This window comes from Solanum lycopersicum, chromosome 6 (genome assembly GCF_036512215.1).
Source record: "Solanum lycopersicum chromosome 6, SLM_r2.1".
NCBI classification, from domain to species: Eukaryota; Viridiplantae; Streptophyta; class Magnoliopsida; order Solanales; family Solanaceae; genus Solanum; species Solanum lycopersicum.
Window position 1 is genome coordinate 32,299,487 of NC_090805.1, and position 26,541 is coordinate 32,326,027.

General features: G+C 35.6%; 1 protein-coding gene and 1 pseudogene across 1 annotated transcript; one reads left to right on the forward strand and one right to left on the reverse strand.

The window, feature by feature from the left end:
- Positions 1–902: 902 nt before the first annotated feature.
- On the forward strand, positions 903–13,403 carry LOC101263032 (chalcone synthase J). The gene is given in 4 exon segments (XM_026031338.2): positions 903–1,001; positions 1,004–1,080; positions 2,769–3,213; positions 12,861–13,403. Coding segments are annotated over 4 exon segments (1,164 nt in total).
- Positions 13,404–13,819: 416 nt separating this feature from the next.
- Positions 13,820–26,541, reverse strand: part of LOC101262725 (dirigent protein 18-like) — a 41,216-nt pseudogene continuing 28,494 nt past the window's right edge.

Below are 26,541 nucleotides of genomic sequence, written 5' to 3' on the forward strand. Positions count from 1 at the left end.
ACGTGGTTGCTTGAAAAAATTTGTGATCATGCACATTAATTACACTATTATGTATTTAGATGTTACATATTTCCTTTTGAAAGGAAGAGTTAAATGTACTAAAGGCTAATAATAAGGAAAATGTATAATTGTTTTTAAAGGTTATTTAACAAAAAATGAGAAAAAAAAAGTTAAAATTTTAAAAATTAAAATAAAATAGTCGCATGTCACATTAATGTGATTTTATTCTAACTTTATATTATATATAGATTATTATTATTATATATAGAGAGATAGTGATTTAATTAATTATTATTCTATTATTAAAATAAGTAATTAATTGTGAATAGCACACGTGTTTGTTTCAAAATTTTCATGAATGATGTAAACAAATTGGAAATATAAAATTCATTAATTGATATTTTAAAAATTGAAATTAATTGAAGTGCTGATATGTAGGCGTCATATATATATATATAGAAAGAGAAAGAGAGAGGAATTTGTGCATATGAATATATATATATATATATATTATTTAAAATATATTATTAAATAATGTAAAATAGTAAAAAAGTTCTTCATAAAATTTGATAGCCTGATAGTAATTTTCATCAAATTTAAAATATTTTAAAATCTTTTCTAAATTATTTTCGGTTAAAGAATATTAAAAACGTGCAATAAGTGTACTAACAGGTGATATGTTGTTGTCTTTGACTATCTTCAAAGCACGGATAAAAATGAGCCAATAATGATTCATATCAGAAAGGACAATAATACAAGACCATGTTATATAATTTCAAAATGCCTATATAAGAGAGACCAATATGCAAAGTAAAAAATAAATATATTCATTCTAAATACTACAAGAATTAGAAGGGAAAAAAAGCCTAGCAAATAAAATCAATATCTTTTTTCCGGCGAAAATGGTCACCATTGACGAGATTCGACGGGCAAAACGGGCCATGGGACCCGCCACCGTGTTGGCCATCGGAACAGCCAATCCTTCCAATTGTTACGATCAAAAAGTACCGATTCCGATTATTTTTTTCGTGTCACTAATAATGAACATAAAATTAAACTTGTGAACAAACTTAAACGCATGTATAAGATAATTAATTACTATTCTTTTTATTTGTGGTACATATTCTGTTTTATTGTTTTACTATTTGTTATACTCTCTTTTTTAACTTGTTTGTCAATTCAGTACGATGTTTTAAAAATAATTTTATAGTTTTAAATAAAATAATTTTATAGTTTCAAATTTAAACTATGTCAAATATATATAGAAAAATGTCTAAATATGTTACTTTAATAAAAATCAAAGAGCTACTAAGACTAGTTAACGTACGAGACAGATCGATATATGTACATATGCATGCATGTCTCTAGCTCTATGATTACTATCTATCTATATACACATATAATTATAAATATACATACATGTATGCATACATTTAGGAAAGTCTCAGAAAATAGTTTAAAATATAGAGTGTGGAGTTAAAAGGGTAAAAAAATTGTCAAAAATTTCAAAAGGGGTATCAATTTTTTTTTTAAAACCAAAACGGTAAAATCGCTCACGATGTAGCGACTTGTACCTTTTGAAAAAGCGAAATCGCTGCAATAGCAGCGATTTCTTAAATTTGCCTTTTCTTTTCTTTTCTTTTTTTTTAAAAAATTAAACAAATCGCTCCACACGGAGCGATTTTCAAAATAATAAAAAAAAATTCTATAAGTCGCTGCAGAAGAAGCGACTTCCATCAAATTTTTATTTTTTTATTTTTTGCTTTATTTAAAACAAAAATTGATTCAATTTTTTTTTAAAAAAAAATCATTGGCAACAATTTTTAATTAGTTTTTTTTTTAAAAAAATCAAATCGTTGTAAAGGCAGCGATTTACACTAAATTTATATTTTTTTAAAAAAAAATCAATTAAATGCTGCAAAAAAATTAACCGATTAAATTAAGTTTTCAAAAAAAATTAAAATTTAAGTGTAAAGCAAAAAATGTGTTAATTAAGAATTCATAACATAAAATGAATTCTTAATTAACACATTTTTTGCTTTACACTTAAATTTTTTTTTTGAAAACTTAATTTAATCGGCTAATTTTTTTTGTAGCGATTTAATTGATTTTTTTAAAAAAATATAAATTTAGTGTAAATCGATGCTTTTACAGCGATTTGATTTTTTTTTAAAAAATATTAATTAAAAATCGCTGTCAATGATTTTTTTTTTAAAAAAAATTGAATCAATTTTTCTTTTAAATAAAGCAAAAAAAAAATTGATGGAAGTCGCTGCAGAAGCAGCGACTTATAGAAAAAAATAATATATTTTTTTATTTTGAAAATCGCTCCGTGTGGAGCGATTTGTTTAATTTTTTTTTAAAAAAAGAAAAGACAATTTTAAGGCAGCGATTTCGCTTTTTCAGAAGGTACAAGTCGCTAGCGTTTTTACCGTTTTAGTTTTAAAAGAAATTGATATGCCCTTTTGGAATTTTTGACAATTTTTTTTACCCTTTTAACTCCGCACTCTTAAAATATATAAGGGGATTTGAAACAATCGACTAATTTTGTATATTGCTTGAAGATTTTGGATTTAATTATTATGTCACTTTCACCTAAGAGAAAATAAAAAATTATAATGTAAACTACTATAAGCATAAAATATTAATGCTTTTACGTACGTACTTAGGTAGGAGCATTTTTTAACGTGGTGTTTGGTAAACTCCCTAATTATGATTTAGTAAACTTAATGTTGGTTTACAATTTTCAATATGTTGTTGTTGGCGAGGGATCAGAAATCAAAAAGAGATTTTTATTTAACAGAAGAAATCTTGAAAAGAAATCCTAATATTTGTGAATACAATGCTCCATCCTTGAATATTAGGCAAGAAATCATGACTGTTGAAGTGCCAAAACTTGGGAAGGAGGCAGCCGAAAAGGCCATCAACGAATGGGGTCAGTCAAAGTCCAAAATTACCCATTTGGTGTTTTGTACCACTAGTGGTGTGGATATTCCTAGGGCCGACTACCAACTCACTAAGCTTCTTGGACTTGAATCATCAGTGAAACGATTCATGATGTACCAACAAGGTTGTTTTGGTGGTGGCACTGCTCTTCAATTAGATAAGGATATAGCTGAGAATAACAAAAGTGCTCGAGTTCTTGTTGTATGTTCAGAATTAGCTAATTTGGTTTGCTTCCGTAGTCCATATGGAACTGAGCTTGATGTTTTGGTTGGTGTTATTTGTAGTTTTGATGATTTGTCAAACTTAGGGACCTTGTAAAGGTACCAGGTTTCTTACTTGAGTATTGCATGTTCTTAGTTGAGTATTGCAGATGAAACAAACCCAAGGACCTAGTAGAGGTACCAGAGTCTCATGATGACGAGCCAGTTGACTGCCAGCTAGAGACGGTACAGAAAGTAGGTGCACACTTCCCGATGGCGTCAGAAAGTGTGACTTTTCCAGCCAATGGCAAAGGGGTTTAGGAAAGTGACTTGTCCATATAAAAGGCACTTTCCAAAACATTTTTTGGTAGTTTTTGCAACTTGAGAGAAACCTCTTCAAGAACATTTGCAAAGGCTGCTAGAAAACAAAGGCAAAATTATTCCAAGAACAACAGCAATCTCTGGAGTTTTTCGTGTAGTTGTTTAGGAATACATTCTCTTGTTCTTAAACTGTAAACTATTCCTGAATCTATAAAGGAATCAGTGTGTAGTGTTAAAAGTCTAGGTTGTCCAAGTGGAATAGCTTAGTGGATAGATAGTTTTCTACTTAGGCTTGTTAAGCAATATGAACAATTGCTTAACCGTGAGATTAAAAACTTTTTCTCACATTTGGTGTAATCGTGTTTTACTTTTGCTTTTGAAGATTAGTGAAAACGATTGAAAATCCTGTGAGACAGGTCGTGGTTTTACTCTCTTAAGCAAGGAGATTTCCATGTACAATCATCGTGTTTATTTTACTGCATTTAACTTTCTGGTTTTATTTATTAGTGTAGTAAGGGATCTGGTTCATTACTTGTTAAGTGAAGGCATATATTCTATCAAGTGGTATCAGAGCAGGCACTATCTATTTGGTTAACACCAAGGAAGTGATATTTGCTCTAGAATGACAGCTCCACTGAACCTTGAAGAAGGTCAGTCGTCAACAAGACCTCCCCGTTTCAATGGACATTTCTATAGTTGGTGGAAAGTTAGAATGCACGATTACCTCATGGCTGAAGACAGTGAGTTATGGGATATTGTACTGGATGGACCGTTCGTTCCAACGATAGAAGAAAAGGATGGAGAGAAGACTATTCTTGTTCCAAAGCCTAGACAAAAATATGATGAAGCTGACAGGAAAAAGATTGAAAAAGGTTTCAAAGCTAAAACTCTTCTTGTCTGTGGGATAGGACCTGATGAGTACAACAGAGTGTCAGCTTGTGAGTCTGCTAAGGAAATTTGGGACTGTTTGAAGACTGCACATGAAGGAACTGAACAAGTCAAAGAATCTAAGATTGACACGCTTACCTCACGGTATGAGAACTTCAAAATGAAGGAAGGAGAAACAATACATGACATGTTCACCAAGTTGTCTTCCATTACAAATGAGCTGCGAAGTCTGGGTGAAACTATAAGCATGACCAAACAAGTCAGAAAAGTACTTCGAATTCTTCCAAAGTCTTGGGAAAGCAAGGTTGATGCCATTACAGAAGCCAAGGATTTGAAGGTGCTGACTATGGATGCTTTGATTGGTAATCTGAAGACACATGAGATGAATTAAAATTACGATTTGTCAAAGAAGGAAGCCAAGAAGGACAAGTCATTGATGCTGAAGTACAAATCAGATGAAGATTCCAGTGATGATGATATGGCATATCTCATCAGCAGATTTCAAAAAATTGTGAGGAAAAACAAAGTTTATAAAAGAGGAACAAATGGTACTCGAAATGCTTCTCAAGGTGATACCACTTCATCAGAGAGTCTCCTTTGCTTAAGAATGAAAACAAGGAACATCCAAAACCAAGAAGTGACAACGAGAATAGAAGGGAACTGGTACTCGGCAAGAGAGATCGAAAAGCTGCTGCAGATTTGGTTGTCAAAAAGTCTCTTGCTGCATGGGGTGATTCCTCAAGTGATTCAGAAGACCCTGATGAGCCAAAAGATGTGTCCATGGTTGCTGTACATGAGGAGGAAATTGTCTTCAATGAAATGTTTGCTCTCATGGCTCACACAAAAGATGAAGAAGAGGACAATCAGGTAACTCTTCTACATATGAAAAATGACTTGGATAAATATTCTCTTAAAAAATTGAGAACTTTGGCAAATGTCATGATTGATTCTGTGATAGAGTTAAAATCTGAAAGAGACACCATGAATGCTGAACTTGACAGTTTAACTAAAAACAAAGTTAAAATTGAAGAGAAAATGTCAAGAATGGTGTCTCTAGAGTCAAATAACTCTGAACTTAAGAACCAGTTGAACCAGATTACTAAAGAAGCTGAAAAGCTGAATGGAATGTCAAATGGTTTGCAAGCTGAAATTCAAGAAAAATTGAAAAACTCTAAGAAAAAACTTGGTCTGTCGCTTGAAAAGAGTAGCAAATTAGTACAGGATATTGTCAAACTTAAGGAAGAACTTGAAAAATCCCTTAAGTGGAAAAAATCCTCAAAGTTACTGTCAAATGCAACAAATCAGATTAATTTCAATACGAATGAACTAGGAAGTTTGAACATCACTCCTCCTTATAATCCTCACAGTAAGTATGTGTTTGTGTCTGACAATCTGCTATGTCTTCATTGTGGTTAGAATGGACATTTGAAGGGTGAGTGTTCTAGCTGGAGAAACTCCTGTGAAAGGCTCTCTAATTATGCTGAAAGGCAAAATTTACCAAAAGAGAGACTTGGTCCTCCAAAGCATGTTTCAACTCACAGATTCTCAAAGAAAAATCTGTCCCTGCCCATGTCCTTTGTTAGAAAGCTTCAAAATCTACCCTATTGGACTAAATACAATCTAATCACTCCTTTGTCTGCCTTCTGGGAACTCAAATTGCAATGGGTTCCCAAGCTAAATAAGTGATCATTGATGCAGGTGAGTGAGAGGAGCAGCAGTCAATGTTGGTATATGGATAGTGGATGCTCTAAGCATATGAATGGTGATGTAAAAAACTTCCTCTTACTCAAGACACTTCAAGGAGGAGGTGTCTCTTTTGGTAATGGAAAGAAGGGGTACATTTTGGGAGTTGGCAAAGTAGGAAAATCTCTTGAAGATTCAATTGACAATGTGTATCATGTGGATGGGTTGAAGTACATCTTGTTGAGTGTGTCACAAATCTGTGACAAAGGAAATGAGGTCAAGTTTACTTCTGAGAAATACACTTTTGTGAGTCTAACTACAAACAAGGTAAGTCTCACTGAACACAGAAGTAAAAATATGTATATGGCAAACTTAGAAACGTCTCATGGAGATGACCTAACATGTCTTAGTGCTCAGAATGAGAATGCTGATCTCTGGCATCGTAGACTGGGGCATGTGTGCTCATCTTGATTGAACAAATTGATTTCTAAGGACCTGGTCCGAGGTCTGCCCAAGCTGAAGTTTGCTGAAAATAAAATCTGTGAAGCTTGTGTTAAAGGAAAGCAAATCAGATCATCCTTTAAGCCCAAAAAGCAAGTAACATCATCAAGAACACTAGAGCTGCTTCATATGGACTTGTGTGGACCCTTAAAGGTTCAAAGCAGAAATGACAAGAAGTACATTTTGATGATTTTTGACGATTACTCGAGATACACTTGGGCAAGATTCTTGAGATCAAAGGCAGACACAGCTGAAGAGTTGGTGGTATTTTTCAAAATGATTCAAACCAAATTGAATCGAGTTATTTGCAGCATTCGATCTGATCATGGTACTGAGTTTGAGAACTTAACACTAGATAAATTCTGCATGGAGAATGGTACGAGCCATAATTTTTCTGCTCCAAGAACTCCTCAACAAAATGGAGTAGTGGAAAGAAAAAATAGAACCTTGGTGAACATTGCCAGAAATATGATTATTGAATCAAATCTTCCTCAAATTTTCTGGGCTGAAGCTGTTAACACAGCATGTCATGTTACCAACAGGTGTCTAATAAGAACTGTTTTGAATAAGACCCCATATGAGCTGCTCAACAACAGAAAGCCAATGCTGAGCTATCTTAGAGCATTTGGATGCAGATGTTTCGTGCTGAATAATGGAAAGGATGATCGGGGAAAATTTGATCCTAGAAGTGATGAAAGAGTGTTTGTTGGATATTCTTCATCCAGCAAAGCTTACAAAATATTCAACAAACGAATTCAATGCATTGAAGAAAGCATTCATGTTGTATTTGATGAAGATGGAAGCTTGAAGAATGATGGATCAAATGATGATGATGATGTGATAAAAATGTTCAAATCAAAGAAGACTGAAGGAGGTGAAGCTGATGCAGATCAACAACTGAAAAATGACTGTGATGATCAGAATCATAGTCTACCGGAAGAGGCTGTTGAGGTTGAAAAGGATGATATGGTACCTGGTACTACTCAAAATTCCAGCCAGAGTACATCAGACTCCCCAGAAAATGATGTAACTCTTGATGAAGAAGAACATGCTGATCAGCTCAATAGTCTACTCCAAGGTCAGGATGGAAGCATAGTTCATCACATCCTCTTGATAATCTCATTTCTCCTTTGAATTCTGGAATTCATATTAGATCAAAAACAAGAAATCTAGTTACATTCTCAGCATTCATATCATATATTGAGCCCAAGAGTATGAAAGAAGCATTAGGTGATGCAGACTGGATCAGTTATATGCAAGAAGAACTTCATTAGTTTGAAAGAAGCAAGGTATGGTACCTAGTTCCTCGACCTGAAGGCAGAACATTAATAGGAACTAGATGAGTTTTCAGAAACAAGCTTGATGAAAATGGAGTGATTACTAGAAATTAATCCAGGTTGGTGGTGCAAGGATACAATCAAGAAGAAGGAATAGACTATGATGAGACTTTTGCATCTGTTGCCAGAATGGAAGCTATTAGAATTTTAATAGCTTTTGCTGCATTTATGGGGTTCAAGCTGTATCAAATGGATGTGAAGAGTGCATTTCTGAATGGAGATCTCAAAGAGAAGGTGTTTGTCAAGCAACCTCCTGGTTTTGAAGAAGCAGAGCTACCAAATCACGTGTTCAGATTGAATAAGGCACGATATGGTCTGAAGCAAGCTCCAAGAGCATGGTATGAAAGGTTGTTAAAGTTTATGCTGAAGAATGGTTTCAAACGAGGCAAGATAGACAATACTTTGTTCTTATTAAAAAGAGAACAAGAATTGCTTATCATTCAAGTTTATGTGGATGAAATAATTTTTGGAGCTACTTCAGAACATTTGTGTGAAGAATTCTCATCTTTAATGGGAAAGGAGTTTGAAATGAGCATGATGGGTGAATTGACATTCTTCTTGGGTCTGCAAATCAAGCAATCATTAAATGGGATTTCAATATGTCAGGAGAAGTACATTAAGGAGCTGCTGAAAAAATTCAATATGTTTGATTCTAAACCTATTGATACTCCTATGGGAATAAATTCCAAGATGATAGTAGAAGAATCTGATCCTCTCGTGAATCAGACAATGTACAGGGGAATCATTGGATCCTTGTTATATCTGACTGCTTGCAGGCCTTATATTGTGTTTAGTGTTGGAATGTGTGCCAGGTTTCAAGCATGTCCTCGTGATTCACACTTGAAGGCTGCAAAACGTATTCTCAGATACTTGAAGAAAATAGGGGACCTGGTTCTCTTCTATCCTGCAGGTGACACTTTTGATCTGGTTGGTTTTGCAGATGATGATTTTGCTGGCTATCAAGTTGACAGGAAGAGCACCTCTGGAATGGCTCATTTAATTGGATCATCACTTATCTCTTGGGGTACCAAGAAGCAGAACTCTGTGGCTCTTTCAACTACTGAAGCTGAATATGTAGCTGCTGCAGCTTGTTGTTCTTAGTTGCTGTGGATCAAGCAACACTTGGAAGATTTTAGGATTCACATCAAAGCAATTCCTCTTATGTGTGACAATACTAGTGCTGTTAGTATGGGAAAGAATCCAGTCCACCATAAGAGAACAAAGCATATTGATGTTAGACATCACTTTTTGAGAGATAATGTTGAGAAGGGAAATATTGTGCTCACATATTGTCCAACGGAGGAACAAATTGCAGACATCTTTACCAAGGCTCTCAGCAAGGATCAATTTGAGAGAAATCGGTTGAAGTTGGGCATGTTGATCTCCAAGTGATGCTCTTAGCTTCCAACAGTTGAACTCCCTTGAGGGCTAAAATTGCAGTGCAGGTATCCTTTGTGTGAATATTTAAATATTGAACAAAGATCCTTTTTGTGCCTTTTGTAGGTATACTCTTAGTAAGGACCTGCTTAGCAAGGGAAGCGACTAGAACAATTAAGGAATGAAATTTAACTGTGCTATGGTACCTGGTGCCTGTCCAGGTTAGCATTTATACATTAAATTGAAACTGAAAAATATGACCATTGATAATGCCACGTGTTAGTCATCGTTTACTCTGACCGTTTGTCCCATCGTTTCTCTCTCAAATGACACATCTAATCACGGACCTGACACCTTTTCACGCCTTTTAAAAAACCCCATTTACTTCTTGTGAAATCCTCATCTGTCTCTTAACTTTCTTCTTGTTCACTAAGGGTTTTAGCAAAAAGCTAAAAAGGCAAAATTTTATTTTCTTCTTCTTCTCTTCACTGTTCAAAGAAACCATTTTTTTTAAAAAAACATGTCTTCTCCTTCATCTTCCTCCAAACAGATGCTAAATGCTCTGAGTGAAATAGAGCCTCTTGCCTTCTACTCTCCGCCCACTACACAGGCCAGACTCAATCCCCCTTCCAGTTCTCAACAAGACACTCCTGATAATCCTTTCTATGCCATAGATCTGAACAGTTCAGTCGTGCCTACCGGACCTGGTTCGTTTCAAGACATGTTTCCTGACAATCTGTTTAAAGGGGATCTACCCAAGCATAAGGCCTCTGAGTCCAACATATTGGCAGCGAGTGAAGAGTTGGTGATTGAAAGCTTGGCTATGATGCGGGAAGAAGCAATGGCGGAGCAAACTGAAGTATTGGAGAGGGAAGAGGTAAGAACCACTCAACCTATTTTTGATAAAACCCCTGATATAGGAAGGTAATCTTCTTCCTCTTCCTCTGACTTTGAAAGTGAGGAGGAACCCTTAAAATGGACGGTTGAGAGAAGAGAAGCGGAGAAATCCAGAAAAGGGAAGTAGAAGGTTGTAGAGGAGGCCCCTAGGAGATGACCTACTACTAGGTCTGCCGTTCAAAAGTTGATGGCAGATGCCTTGAAAGCTAGTGCACGTTCTACTACTGCAGTTAGAAGTGCAAGAACTTTCAAGGTATCAAATTTTAGAATACCTGAGGCTAATGTGGTTGAGTTGTCTGGTGAAGAAGTGGAAAAGAAAACTAAGAAAAATAGATCAGAGAAGAAAAAGGAAAAAGTTTCAAAACGGGTGGAAAACAAAAAGTTGAAAAAGAAGAGTTCTGAAGGAAAAAGGAAGAGGTCACAGGGACCTGGTGCCCAAGCCAGGAGAGATGAAGGTGTCAACATGCAGGAAGTTGTTGACAGCCTGAGAAACCAAGCTGTCTTGGCGGGAAGAATTATTGATATGGGGATCATAACTCTTCCTGGCATGGACTCTCTTCACGATATGGTAGAGATCCAATCTTGGTTACACTTGTTCAACAGAAAATCCCCCATCCTCCATGAAGAAGAAGTGCACGAATTTTACTATGATATTCAATTCAAGGATGATGGGAGCATCCTCACACGAGTAAATAACATTGCTGTATGTTTAGATGAGGGTGTGTTGAGCAAAATTCTCAGGTGCCTAGAGAGGGGACCCAGTCTGTACTGGGCAGAACTTGCTCTTTTGAGTTTGCTGTTGTGATTTCTAAGACACCCACAACCAAGTTGCTGGGATTTATAAGAAAATCATGAAGAGTGAGTACCAGTTGGTCTTTGAGTTCATCAACAAAGTTCTCCTTCCTCGCACTGAAAAAAGAGGACAGTAGCAACAACTGCTGCTGATTTGTTTGTGATGGAGATGTTGTGCAGCTTCGAAGCCCTGAACCTCCCTGGTCTAATGCTTGAGCATATCCACAAAACTGTCATTAAGAGGAAAGGTGTTGACGGAATGGGTTATAGATACTTTCTCACGGAGGTATTCAAGCATTTTTAAATTCCTCTCAGTGTGGGAAAAATGGGGACGGTTAAGCAGACTATCTCCGAAAGTACCTTGGTTGAGTGCGAATGCATTGAAGGATGAGGCTATCCCAAGAGCAAGATGGCCCAACTTATTGATGATCAGGATCAGCTTAAGCACGAGGTTGATGAGCTTGCTGTGCGGTTAAGTGGTAAAGAGGCAGAGATTTCTATACTCAAAGCAGAACTGCTTACTGCACAGTGTGATGGACTTGGTTCTTTAGTGGTTCAAGCTCTGGAGAAAGAGAATGCTGAGTTGAAGGCGAAGATAACTGCCCTGCAGGACAAGGCCATCAAAGATAATGATGCTGCCAATGCACGACTCGCTCTTGTTATCCAGTCCCTATCTCATCCTCTCCCCTCTTCCTATCCTGTTGAACAATTTCCCCCTGTGTCAATTTTTTTTGTGTGGCTTATCACTGTGTTGATGGATATTCAGTTTGTTTTTAATGTGTTAATGTTATGATGGCATGCCTGTTAATTTATTTCTTTGCTGTTCTGATTATCTTCTTTTATGCATGTTTGTCCCTTACTTATTGATTGTTTGATAGCTTTGATCTTGTTCAGTATTTCTATTGACATCATTGGTTTACTGCATATTTTTTTTATGATGCCAAAAGGGGGAAGTAATGCTGTAAGTAGCTAAATGATTATGCATGTGATAGCTAAATGATTATTCATATGGGGGAATACAGTGAGGGGGAAGATACAGTGAGGGGGAATATAGCAAGGGGGAACACAGTTGGAAAAGATCAGAGATCGTTGTTTGTCATCATCGAAAAGGGGGAAAATGTTATTTGTAGTTTTGATGATTTGACAAACTTAGGAACCTTGTAAAGGTACCGGGTTTCTTACTTGAGTATTACAGGTTCTTACTTGAGTATTGCTCATGAAACAAACCCAAGGACCTAGTAGAGGTACCAGGCTCTCATGATGACGAGCCAGTTGACTGCCAGCTGGAGACGGTACAGAAAGTAGGTGCACACTTCCCGATGGCGTCAGAAAGTGTGACTTTTCCAGCCAATGGCAAAGGGGTTTAGGAAAGTGACTTGTCCATATAAAATGCACTTTCCTAAACATTTTTTGGTAGTTTTTGCAACTTGAGAGAAACCTCTTCAAGAACATTTGCAAAGGCTGCTAGAAAACAAAGGCAAAATTATTCCAAGAACAACAGCAATCTCTGGAGCTTTTCGTGTAGTTGTTTAGGAATACATTCTCTTGTTCTTAAACTGTAAACTATTCCTGAATCTATAAAGGAATCGGTGTGTAGTGTTAAAAGTCTAGGTTGTCCAAGTGGGATAGCTTAGTGGGTAGATAGTTTTCTACTTAGGCTTGTTCCCTATTGCTTAACCGTGAGATTAAAATTTTTTTCTCACATTTGGTGTAATCGTGTTTTACTTTTGCTTTTGAAGATTAGTGAAAACGATTGAAAATCCTGTGAGACAGGTCGTGGTTTTACTCCCTTAAGCAAGCAGGTTTCCACGTAAAATCATCGTGTTGATTTTACTGCATTTAACTTTCTGGTTTTATTCATTAGTGTAGTAAGGGACCCGGTCCTTTACTTGTTAAGTGAAGGCATATATTCTATCAGTTGGGCAAGCCCTATTCAAGAGATGGGGCATCAACTGTTATTATTGGTTCAGATCCAATCATGAATGTGGAAAAGCCTTTGTTTAAGCTTGTATTCGCAACTCAAACTCTCCTCCTAAATAGCAAAAATACAATTACTGGTGAACTAAGTGAGGCTGGGCTGATAGTCCATATACATAAGGATAATTCGTTACTCATCTCAAAAAATATTGAGAAGATCCTAGTGGAAGCATTCCAAACTCTTAACATTTCTGACTGGAACTCCATCTTTTGGGTGTCTCATCCAGGTGGACCTGCCATTTTGGATCAAATTGAATTAAAGTTGGGCCTAAAGCTTGAAAAACTCAAGGCTTCACGAAATCTCTTGAGTGATTATGGGAACATGGCTAGTGCTTGTGTTTTTTTTGTTTTGGATGAGATGAGGAAAACTTCTATCAGGGAAGGATTAGGTACTACAGGTGAAGGCCTTGAATGGGGCGTGCTTTTTGGGTTTGGGTCTGCCCTAACTATTGAGGCAATTGTCCTCCGTAGTGTTTGTATTTAAGTTGCAAAAATATTTAAAATAAATCAACGTTTAGAGAAATATATCACTATTGGCTTTGTATTTGTTGGTAATGGACTACTACTATATTGTTTGCTATTAATAATGAAATACATTTCGTATCATTATGTTTTATTTTTCAATAAATAAATAAATTCTGGACTCGATGTGGCCACCACATATATTGTTTAGGAATGTTCAAGTTTATTTCTTTTGGTGGTGACTTTGGTTGCCTCTAATTAAGATTGTACCTAAGTGAAACTTATGAAACTACGCCACATAAATTAGGAGTTTACACAAAGATATATATCATATTGGTTTATATTCAATTCAAAAGTAAATCATTCATTACAATGGAAAAAAAAATACAAATCAAATTCATTGTTCACACAATTTATAACAATCCACTATCTCTTGTTTTAAGAGTTTTTTTCAATTAGATGAATAGTAATCCTTAACAATATGTCTGCACCATCAGTAACATGTACCCTACTAGAATAAGTGAATGAATTTCCATGAATCCGCAAGCATTTTAAATTTACCACTTCCTCCTGTAACTGAAACTTTTGACATTGTCCTTCCAATTTTATGAACTCCAAAAAAATTGAGGCTATCGCCAAATTCGCCTCCTTCCATCATGGAGGTAAACGCCATCATTTGAGTAGTTCCATCGTCAAAACTAAACGTATACACCTTGTGCTTTTCCAAGGTTTTGTGCGCCTGACTCAGGGGACAATCTCAAGTAGTCATCGATCATTACAAAAAAAAATCAAATTGCCAACAAATTTTACTACAACTGAAGATGGTTAGTATTCTACTAACAAATTATCAATATATTTCTAATTGACTTATATTTTAAAACTTAACAACAAAATTATAAAACATTACAAACATAAATCTTACTAACTAAGTATTTTTATTTGTAAATAAGGCGGAAAAAATGGCGTCAAATTTAGCAACATTCTATCAATGTATTATCAACAGAAATATTACTAACGTACTCCTTTTGTTGGTAATATTACCAACGAAGTATATATCGATTGATAAATATGACAAAAGAATTATTTATATAATTTATTAACATATTACCGGTGAATTACTAACCAAATATTTACCAACAACAAGATTGTGTTGCTAAATTTATCAACCATATATAAATGTGTTGATAAATTAGTAACAAAATATAATTTGTTGGTAAACTTGCCAACCAATATCAAATTAGTTGGAAATTTTACCGACAAGTAAAGATTGTAGTTAGTAAATTACTAACGTTATTAAAATAGTTAGTAATATACCAACCAATCATCAATCCATTGGTAAAATTTATCAACATATTAATTATTAGTTGGTAATATTACATATGAATGTTTAGTTGAATAGTCACAATTACCAACTCTGATAAAATGTATTTGTAAATTATTAATTACTAGTTTATATTTTAATAGTTAGTAAATTTACCAATTCAAGTTAAATTTTTTTGGTAAATCAACGTCTAGTGTTGAGACTTTCATATTTATATGGTGTCATTAGGCCTTTTAACTTTTAAATTTTTTTAACCAAAACTTGACTTTGTTCAATATTTTTTATAAACGTGCTCAGATTAGAACTACGTCGGTGTCATTAGCTTCGAAAGATCATTTTTTATCTAACGGGAAGGTTGGGTCAAGTTTTGAGGCTTTCATTTTTTCTTTGTGTCTTTAGGTGTTACAAATTTCATGTTTAGGCCAAAATTTGACGTTGGTCATTATTTTTGTGAACGTGCTCGGATGAGAATTTCGTTAGCGTAATAAACTCCAAAGGTCATTTTTTACCTAGTAGGATGGTTGGTTTTGGGTTTTGAGTTTTTCATTTTTACAGTTTGCCGTTGGGTGTTTGAACATATAAATTATGACAAAAATTTAACTTTGGTCAATATTTGATAACGTGCCCAGATAAAAATTTCGTCAGTGCAGGTACATGCGAAAAGTCATTTTTGATGTAATAAGATAAATGATTCAAGATTTGAGGCTTCCGTTTTTAGTTTACGTCGTTAGGCATTTTAACTTTTAAGTTTTGATCAAAATTTCACTTTAGTCAATATTTTGGTAAGGCATAATACATAAATATGTCCTTTAACTTGAATTCGAATTACATTTATGCCCTTCAACTTGGGGTGTGCACAAGTAGACACATAAACTTGTATAAAGTTGAACAAATAGACACACATATCCTACATGTCATTTTTTTTCCTACGTGGTGTCCTACGTGTATTGTGTCATGTAGGGCTCATGTGTTTATTTATTTAAAAGTTGGATAGTTAAAGTGCTTGTTTGTTGATTATGAAAGTTGAAGTTCAAAGTTAAAATTTGAAGCCAAGTTTAGGGTCTAATATATTTATTATGCCTCTGAATAATCATGCTCAAATTAAAATTTTGTCACCGCAATTAGCCATATAAGTTAATTTTGATCTCATACGATGGTGGTTCGGGTTTTGAGATGTCAAACCCGTAGCACATATCCCAGATGAGACCGGTGTCGTCGTCTTCTCAGAGGACTCGACAAGCCCTTAATTCGTCATAACACGTGATCAATAAATATTGAGGAAAATTAAAACTATTACATTCTACTTGAAGTATAGTTAGACTTCATATTTATCATTCATAAATCATATGATATTCTAAGAAATTGTCTCACATATATAAAATCATCTAAAGAGTACAAATTTGGACTTAGCCTTTACATAATCAATATGTCATATTGGCCTTAATATAAAAGAATCCAAAGAAACATGATGAAAATAGGGTATTCCTAATATCTATTGAAGTCTTCAAAAGTTGGAATATAATTGATAGCGTCCCGAACATGAGGACCTACCAAGACTTGGAGAAAGAGTCTCAAGCTTCTTCAAATAGACCTCTTTAAACTTCAATAGTTGGAACCTACAATTGTAGTAATATAAAGTAATGGGTTAGTACGTCACATGTACTAAGTATGGGTATATGCACATAACATTTAAGGACATGCAAGAAAAAGGATCATTTAGCATATCTTTAGAAAACATGCTAAGTCATATAAAAGTCTTCAATGCACATATCATATAACATATAAAAGTCTTCAATGCACATATCATATAACATATAAAAGTTAAGGATTCCATCAACATAAAGCATGATCGTAAGAAAAGACATATTATCATAGAGTCATATTAACTTTTCATATTTAATAGATCACGTAACATAGCATAAAAAACACTTACCAATGATCTCATCGCTAACCTATAAGTGCAATGGTCATGTGAAGCCTCATAACCGCACACAAGCAATTTATTAAGATAGGATACCATGAGTAAAACTTTGCTTCATATAACTTGTAACATAAGTAGTCATCACTTCATTTAACAATATAACCCAATAACATATTCATCATAAAGACCAACATCATATAAGAGTAACATCATGTATCATAAACATCATACCTTTCATGTTATCATATTACATAAGAACAATCTCCTTGGATTTCCCTTAAAGTCAACTTGTGCAATATCTAGATAGAGTCTCATACCCCTACCTCCACTAAGTAGACTCCTCAAATCACCCTAGTCAACCTTCATTTACTTGTCGTTCATTTTACACGAGGGAACATATGCCTTAATCGACATAGATCATGTGAGCTAAACATGGAATTCGGTGTCGTAAAACCCCACATGGAAAAAGGTGGGATATTGGCCAAAGTAGAACCTAACAAGACATAGCTTTCTAGGTGGATCCACTAGCTCGTATCCTATGATGGAAACATAGTTCAAGAACTAGGAGATGTATTAGAGACCTATAGTTCCACATTATATAGAAGCCTTATCTCATGAGAGTCATTGTGAACCTACCTTCCAACTAGGGAATGGACACTCATCACATCTAGTTCATCGATGCTTAGCTTAAGTTCTTTTCTTGAATAACCTTTAAGTTGTATTTTTATCATAAGCTTATCATAGGTCATAGAAGATTAAATCCTTGCATAAAAATGATCATGATCTCTTTAGTATTAAATGAGTATTTTGTTTCATCGCAACCCTTCGTATGTGAGATTAACATAACATAGTCATCTTGTGTAAAGCTACAAGAGAATATCATAACTTGCATTATCGTATGCTTTTCATGATATCACAAATAGCATGTTCATATCCCATCATATCCACATAGCAACATCATACATACTTTCACAACATATCATCATGATTTATAGGCTAACATAAACGTTGTAGAGTAATCACAACTTTAGAAGACTTACCTCTTGCTTCCAAGAACCTTCTTCAAGAACTTACGTTCAACTTACAACATTCATAACCATAACATAGTGAAATACCCAATATCATAATCAAAAATAACTCTTCAAATCGTATACAAGACCAATCTGTAATGTACGATAAGGAAAGGGGTCATCTAAGAGTTCATTCTAGTCTTAGTTCTAATCAATAAATTTACATGTCACCAAATAGTAGTAACAACCATATGAAACCATCAATTTGATACGAACATGTACCACACGGAATTCAAACATAACTAACCACATACTCATCCATTCATGTTAAATAGACCATTGAAAACTTACTTTTCATCAAAAATCATAAATCTAGGGTTAGGAAGGAAATCTGTTTTGTAAAGTAAAAACCCTAGTATTTGAAGTCATTGAAAACATATCTTTGAAAGGACCTCTTAGGGAAAGGAATACCAAGAGTGAAAAACTCATACCTTATAGATTAAAAATCCACGAAAATTGGATGAAAAGCGTGAGGTCTTCGTCTTCTTCTTCAAGCTCTTCTTGTTCTTCAATGGAGTTTGGAGAAGAGAGTGTTCTTGAGAGAATGAGAGAAATTTAGTGTGATCTTGTTTGGGACGTGTAAAGTGGTCTAAAACTGACCTAATATCAATATATAGTATTCCTATGAATTATCCAAAATATCCTCCACTTAAATCGATCTTTTTATTAAGTTAAATTACCAAAAATATGACTTTAACAATTTTGGTAAGTAGCTGCGTGTCGCGGGGCCAAATCCCGTCATTTTTATTGAATTTTGGGTTAAGGCAGTGAGGTGCGCGTCAGCCTCACGTCGTGATGTTGCCTCTCAAATCTTGGAGCAGAATACTTCGTGACAGGTGCGCATCGCACGCTATGGCTCCACTTCTTGCTGCTCGCAGGCAGCCTGGCGACCCATGTTTTGGTCCTCCCCAAGGACCCTTAGGGTGGTCCTTGGGGTGTCGTTACCGAATTTTTGGATCCTTTGTACTACATACTACCTATCCAAGGTTACTTTAAAAGTTTTGTACTTCATTCGACACTTCGAAACCTTCTCCAAACATAGGAACGTCAACCTGTTCAAATTAGCTAGTTTTCAGACATCAAGGTCTTTCTTAGTCGTTTTGGCTCTAACCTTTCCCAGATGAGTTTATTACATTAATATAGGTATGTAAACATCATTTAAGTATTATATAATATATTAAGCTCTAGTCTAAGTCATGACATTTTCGGAGTGTTACATTATCTCCCCCTTTAGGAACATTCGTCCCCGAATGACACTAAAATCATTTGGAGGGTAGGAATAGACTCAATACTAGCAGCACAACCAATCAACAACATAAAATCATAATGAGTCACAACTCATAGGTGTATATCACAACTCCTTACAATACGTACCATAACATTACACATAACACTCAATTCATGGCACATAACATATAAAAGCTCCATATTCATAACACATGAGGAAATTTACTTCTCAACCTTATCATAAACTCAAAATGCATCAAAGAGTCACCATGCTATTCTTCTTTTCAAGATGTCAAAAAAACAACAAAATCTTAAGAAAACATATGCATACATGTTTCACATAAGTGCAAAAATAGAGTATGAAGACAATTTCTTATAACTCTAGTTGGTACAACCTTTACCAAACATGCACCTATTTAGAAAACAAGTCGATTTCATGATCATGCATTACTTTCTCAATTAAGATGGATGTCTAACCTTAGGGAGTATAGAGATAAGGGTAGCGGGACTTTATGTCGGCTTCAGCCTTCCATGTTGCGGCCTTAACAAGATAGTTCCTCCATAGAACTTTTACAGAGGCAACGTCCTTGTTTCTCAACTTCTTGACTTGGCGATCGAGGATCTCAACCGGAACCTCTTCATAGGAGAGGTTCTCATCCACTCCTAAACCTTCTATAGGCAGAATGGATACCGGGTCGCCTATGCATTTCTTGAGCATAGAAACATGAAATATCGATGAACCGAAGCTAGTTAACTAGGTAGTTTCAACTTATAGACAACCTTCCTAATTCGTTGTAAAACCTCATAGGGACCAACATACTAGGGACTTAACTTCCCCTTTCTACCGAATCTCATCACCCCTTTCGTAGGTGAAATCTTCAAGTTGACATAATCACCTATTTCAAACTCAAGATCTCTTCTTCTATTGTCGGCATAAGACTTTTGCCGACTATAGGTTGTCTTCAACATATCCCTTATAATTCGAACCTTCTCTATAGCTTCATAGATATTTTTGGACCAAGGAGTGAGGACTCACCAACCCCAAACCATTCAACCGGAGATCTACACCTTTTACCATAAATAGCTTTAAAAGGTGCCATGGAGATGCTCGAATGATAGCTATTGTTGTAAGATAACTCGATCAAAGGTAAGTGATCATCCCAACTTTCTTTGAAATCAATGACACATGCTCTTAACATGTCCTCAAGGGTCTGAACGGTTCGTTCCGCTTGACCATCCGTCTGAGGATGAAATGCGGTACTACGTTTCACTTGAGTACCTAAACCCTTCTAAAAAGCCTTCCAAAAATGAGAAGTGAATTGGGAACCTCTATCCGAAATTATGGAAAAAGGAATCCCATGAAGACTCACAATCTCGTTAATGTAGATCCTTGCCTAGTCTTCAGCCGTGTAAGTGGACTTAACAGGAATAAAATGGGCAAATTTGGTCAGCCTATCCACAATAACCCATATAAAATCATTTTGCTTTCAGGTTAAAGGCAACCCAACAACAAAGTCCATATTGATGGATTCCTACTTCCACATAGGAACATCCATGATTTGGGTTAACCCACCCGATTTAAGATGCTCATCTTAACTTGTTGGCAGTTTGGACAGTTAGCAACAAACTGTGTTATGTCCCTCTTTAAACCATCCAACCAATAGAACTCTCTAATGTCATGATACATTTTGGTGGCACCAGGATGTATAGAAAGCAATAACCATGGGCTTCTTCCAGAATCTATTTTCTCAAATCCTCAACATCGGGTACAAATAATCTCCCTTAGTACCTAAGAACACCATCCCCCCTGGGAGAATGACTCATTGAGCTTACTAAGTAATGATTCCTTCAACTTAATCAATAGAGGATCAAAGTGTTGCTTAGATTTCACCTCCACCACTAATGATGAGTCAAAGTTATGATAGACCATGAAACCACCATTTTGAGAATCTTCTAATCGCACACCTAAGAAATCCAACCTATCAACATCTTTCACAAGTTATTTCTTCTCTTTCTCCACATGAGACACACTACCCATATTCATTCGACTCAAAGCATCCGCAACCACATTGGCTTTGCCGGGGTGATAAAGTATACTTATGTCATAATCCTTTAACAATTCTAACTATATTCTCTATCGGAGGTTCAACTTCTTTTGTGTAAACACATATTGAAGACTTTTATGGTCAGTAAACACATCAACATGCACACCATACAAGTAATGTCTCCATATTTTAAAGGCAAAAACTACAACGGCTAACTCAAGATCATGAGTTGGGTAATTATTCTCATGAACTTTGAGTTGCCTAGAAGCATAAACAATCACCTTTCCATGTTACATGAGGACACATACCAAGCCCACTCGGGAAGCATCACAATACACTATAAAGCTTTCATTGCCCTCAGGTAAGGTCAAAACTGGAGCGATGGTAAGCTTATCTTTCAACTCTTGAAAATCTTTCGCACAAGCTTCCAACAACTTAAACTTTATCTTCTTTTGGGTCAAAGCTGTCAAAGGAGAAGCAATGGACGAAAATCCATCAACAAATCTTCTATAATAGCTGGCTAGATCCAAGAAACTCCTTATGTCTGTGGGAGTCAAAGGTCTAGGCCAATTTCTGACTATCCGTCTTTTTCTGGTCAACCTCTACACCATCACCAGAGATAATATGGCCAAGAAAAGAAACCGACCTTAACCAAAATTCATACTTGCTAAATTTGGCATAAAGTTGGTGTTCTTTGAGGACTTGCAATGTTAATCTCAAGTAACCCTCATGCTCATCTTCATTGTTGGAGTATATCAAAATATCATCAATGAACACAATCACAAATGAGTCAAAGTAATCTCAGAAAACTCTATTTATTAGGTCCATGAACGCCGTCGGGGCATTCGTTAACCCAAAAGACATAAGTAGGATTTCATAGTGACCATATCTAGTTCGAAAAGCTGTTTTGGGAACGTCTTCACCTCTTACCCTAAGTTGGTGATATCCTGACCTTAAGTTAATCTTAGAAAAGTAACTAGCATGTTGGAGTTGATCAAATAGATCACCAATCCTAGGTAGAGGATACTTGTTCTTTATGGTGACCTTATTGAGTTGGTGATAATCAATGCACATTCTAAGGGATCCATCCTTTTTCTTAACAAACAAGACCGGAGTACCCCATGGAGATATACTAGGTTGAATGAAACCCTTGTCTAGTAAATCTTTGAGTTGGAGATTCAACTCTTTCAATTCCTCCAGAGCCATCCTATATGAAGGAATTGAAATGGGATTCATATCCGATAACAAATCAATGCCAAAGTCAATCTCCCGTTTGGGAGGAACTCCTGGAAAGTCATTAGGATAGACCTTTGGGAATTCTCTCACTACAGGGACTAACTGAATAGAAGGAATTTCACATTCTAGATCCTTAACTCTCACCACATGGTATAAACAACCCTTGGCTATCATCTTACAAGCCTTCAAACAAGAAATAATTTGACCCCTTTGCATAGAATTTCCCCCTTTCCATTCTAGAATGGGTTCATTAGGGAATTGAAATTTCACTACTCTTGTTCTACAATTTATGGAAGCAAAACAATTATGAAGCCAATGTATACCCAAGATGATATCAAAATCAAACATGTCAAGTTCTACCAAATCAGCAAGAGTAACTCTGTTAGGTAACATCACATGACATTTTCTATAGACTCTTTTTGCAAATACAAAGTAACCCATTGAGGTACAAACCGAAAAGGGTCCAATCGGAACATCGGGAAGTACATCAAACTTCTTAGCTACCAAAGGTGTAAGAAAAGAAAGAGTAGCACCTGGATCAAGGAATGCATAGAAATTAACAGAGAAAACTTGTAACATATACGTCACAACATCAGGAGAGCTTTATTGTTCACCCCTAGCTTTGAGTGCATTGAAACAGTTCCTTTTTGGAGCTTCAGATATAGGATCGCTTGGTTGAGCTTAACCATTCCCATTGCCTTGTCTTTTCAAATTAGGTTAATATTTCACCATATTAACACCCTTTCCATAACCATAGCAACTATTAGTCCCAACAAGACATTCACTCACATGCTTCTTACGACACTTACCACAAGTTGGTCTTTCTCTTAATGGATCAACATTTCTCCCTTTTTGAGGTTTAGTATTAGAACCTCTATCATTGCAATTCTTGAAGAAATTAGAAGGAACCTTATTTAAAAACTTCTTAAACTTAGGCTTGTCTTGAACATCAAGCCTACTCTTAGAAGAACCACTTTCAAACGACTTTGCCCTCTTAGCTTCCCTATTCCTCTTTCTTAGACGACTTTCCTCAACATGTTGAGCATGAACCATCAACCTAGAAATATCCATATTGTCATGAAGCATTGCTTCACGACATTATTCATCAAGATCTTCGGACACGTCCATTACAAAATAGCTCATTTCATCCCTAGCATTAGAAACAAAAGAAGAAGAATATTTGTAAAGCTTAATGAATTTCAAGGATTACTCCTTAACACACATACCTCCTTGACGAAGGTTGATGAAATCCTCTCCCAAGTCACGGGACCATCTCCTAAAGCCCTTATATCCTTCCAGTGATTTTACCATCTCTGAGCCATGTCATTAAGTTTATATGCAGCAAGCTCAACCTTATCAGTAGTACTCACCCCCATAGCAAAAAAAATCTTGTAAACCTCATCAAGGAAGTCTTGGGGGTCTTCATCAACCTTAGATCCAAAAAACATAGGAGGATCCATCTTCGTAAAGTCTCTCAAATGGCTAGCCATAGTACTATCATGTTGGTTCTCTCGAGGTGCAACCTCCACGTTAGCTTGTGTCGTAATGGCCTGAGCTTTGGTGGTGATGGCTTGGGACATTTGGAACAAGGCTTCCCTCACCTCACCATCCGTCATTGCCGGAGGATTGACCGAAACTTGATCATTTGCAGCAGACTGCACTTGAGGAGAATTTCGATTACCTTGGAGAGTAGCTCCCGCATTCGCAATCTCTTCTCTTACTCTTCTCGTGGCTGTCCTTCTTGTGTTCATCGCCTATAACCACGAGAAATGGATTAGATTCTAAAAGACACATAGTGTCAAAACTCTAAAGGCACGATATAGGAGTATCAAGAAAAGAGAAGTTTCCAAATCATCACATAGCCTCTCACTTATAATTGTGGCGCGCTTCACAACCATGAACAAGAAACAAGGTAACGTGGTTTAGTGAGACATTGATCCTAAGAATATTTAACCTCATGCTCTAATACCAAGATTGTCATACCCGGAGCGCATACCCCAGATGAGACCAGAGTTGTCAACCTCTTAGATGACTCTGAAAACCTTAGCATTCGTCATAACATGTGTTTAGTAAAAATTGCGGAAAATTAAAACTTTTACATTCTACTTGAAGTATACTTAGACTTCGTACTTATAATTGATAAACCTACAATATTCTAAGAAATTGTCTCACATATATAAAACCATCTAAAGAGTGCAAATTTGGACTTAGCCTATACATAATCAATATGCCATTTAGGCCTTAATACAAAAGAATCCAAAGAAACATGATGAAAATTGGATATTCCTAATATCTACTAAAGTCTATATAAGCTGGAATATAATTGATAGTGCCCCGAACATGAGGACCTACCAAGACATGGAGAAAGAGTTCCAAGCTTCCTCAAATCGACCTCCATAAACTTCATTGGCCGGAACCTACAGTTGTAGTAATATAAAGTAATGAGGTTAGTACGCCACATGTACTAAGTATGAGTATATGCACATAACATTTAAGGACATGCATGAAAAGGATCATTTATCATATCTTTAGAAAACATGCTAAGTCATATGAAAGTCTTCAATGCACATACCATATAACATATAAAAGTTAAGGATTCCATCAACAAAAAGCATGATCGTAAGAAAAGACATATTATCATAGAGTCATATTAACTTTTCATATTCAATAGATCACGTAACATAGCATACAAAACACTTACCAATGATCTCACCCCTAAACTACAAGTGCAATGGTCATGTGAAGCCCCATAACTGCACACAACCAAGTAGATAAGATAGGATACCATGAGTAAAGTTTGCTTCATATAACTTGTAACATAAGTAGTCATCACTTCATTTAAGAATATAACCCAATAAAATATTCATCATAAAGACCAACATCATATAAGAGTAACATCATACCTTTCAAGTTATCATATTACATAAGAACAATCTCCTAGGATATCCCTTAGAGTCAACTTGTGCAATGTCTAGGTAGAGGCACATACCCCTACCTCTACTAAGTAGACTCCTCAAGTCACTCTAGTCAATATTCATTTACTTGTCTTTCATTTTACATGAGGTAAGATACACCTTAAACGACATATACCATGTAATCTAAACATGGAATCTGATGTTGTAAAACCCACATCGACCAAAGGTGGTCTACTGGCCAAAGTAGAACCTAACATGACATAGCTTTCTAGGTGGATCCACTAGCTAGTATCCAATTGTGGCAACATAGTTAAAGAACTAGGAGATGTATTAGATATCCATAGTTCCATATCACATGGCAGCCTCAATCTCATCAGATCATAGTGAACCTACCTTCCAACTAGGGAAGGGACACATCACATATCTAGTTCATCGGTGCTTAGCTTAAGTCCCTTTCTTGAATAATCTTTAAGTTGTATTTTTATCATAAACTTATCATAGGTCATAGGAGATTAACTCCTTGTATAAACATGATCATGAGCTCTTTAGGATTAGATGAGAATTTTGTTTCATCGCAACCCTTCGTATGTGAGATTAACATAACATAGTCATCTTGTGTAAAGCGTACAAAAGAATATCATACCTTGCATTAGTGTGTGCTTTTCATGATCTCGTAAATAACATGTTCATAGCCCAACATATCTACATAGAAACATCATACGTACTTTCACAACATATCATCATGATTTATAGGCTTACATAAACATCGGAGAGTAGCACAACTTTAGAAGACTTACCTCTTGTTTCCAAGAACCTTATTCAAAAAAAATTATGTTCAACTTACAACACTCATATACATAACATAGGGGAATACTCAATATCATAATCAAGAAAAACTCTTCAAATCATATACAAGACCAATCCATAATGTTAGATAAGGGAAGGGGTCATCTAAGTGTTCATTCTATTCTTATTTCCAATCCATATGTTTACATGTCATCAAATAGTAGAAACAACCATATGAAACCATCAATTTTATAAGAACATGTATCACACAAAATTCAAACATAACTAACCACATACTCATCCATTCGTGTGAAATAGACCATAGAAAACACTTACTTTTAATGAAAAATCATAAATCTAGGGTTAGAAAGAAAATTTGTTTTGTAGAATAAAAACCCTAGTATTTGAAGTTCTTGAAAACTTATCTTTGAAAGGACCTCTTGGGGAAAGAAATACCAAAAGTGAATAACCCATACCTTATAGATGAATAATCCACGGAAATTTGATGAAAGGCTTGAGGTCTTCATATTCTTCCTTAAGCTCTTCTTGTTCTTCAATGGAATTTGGAGATGAGAGTGTTCCTGAGAGAACGAGAGAAATTTTTGTTTGATCTTGTAGTGGTCTACAACGGATCTAATA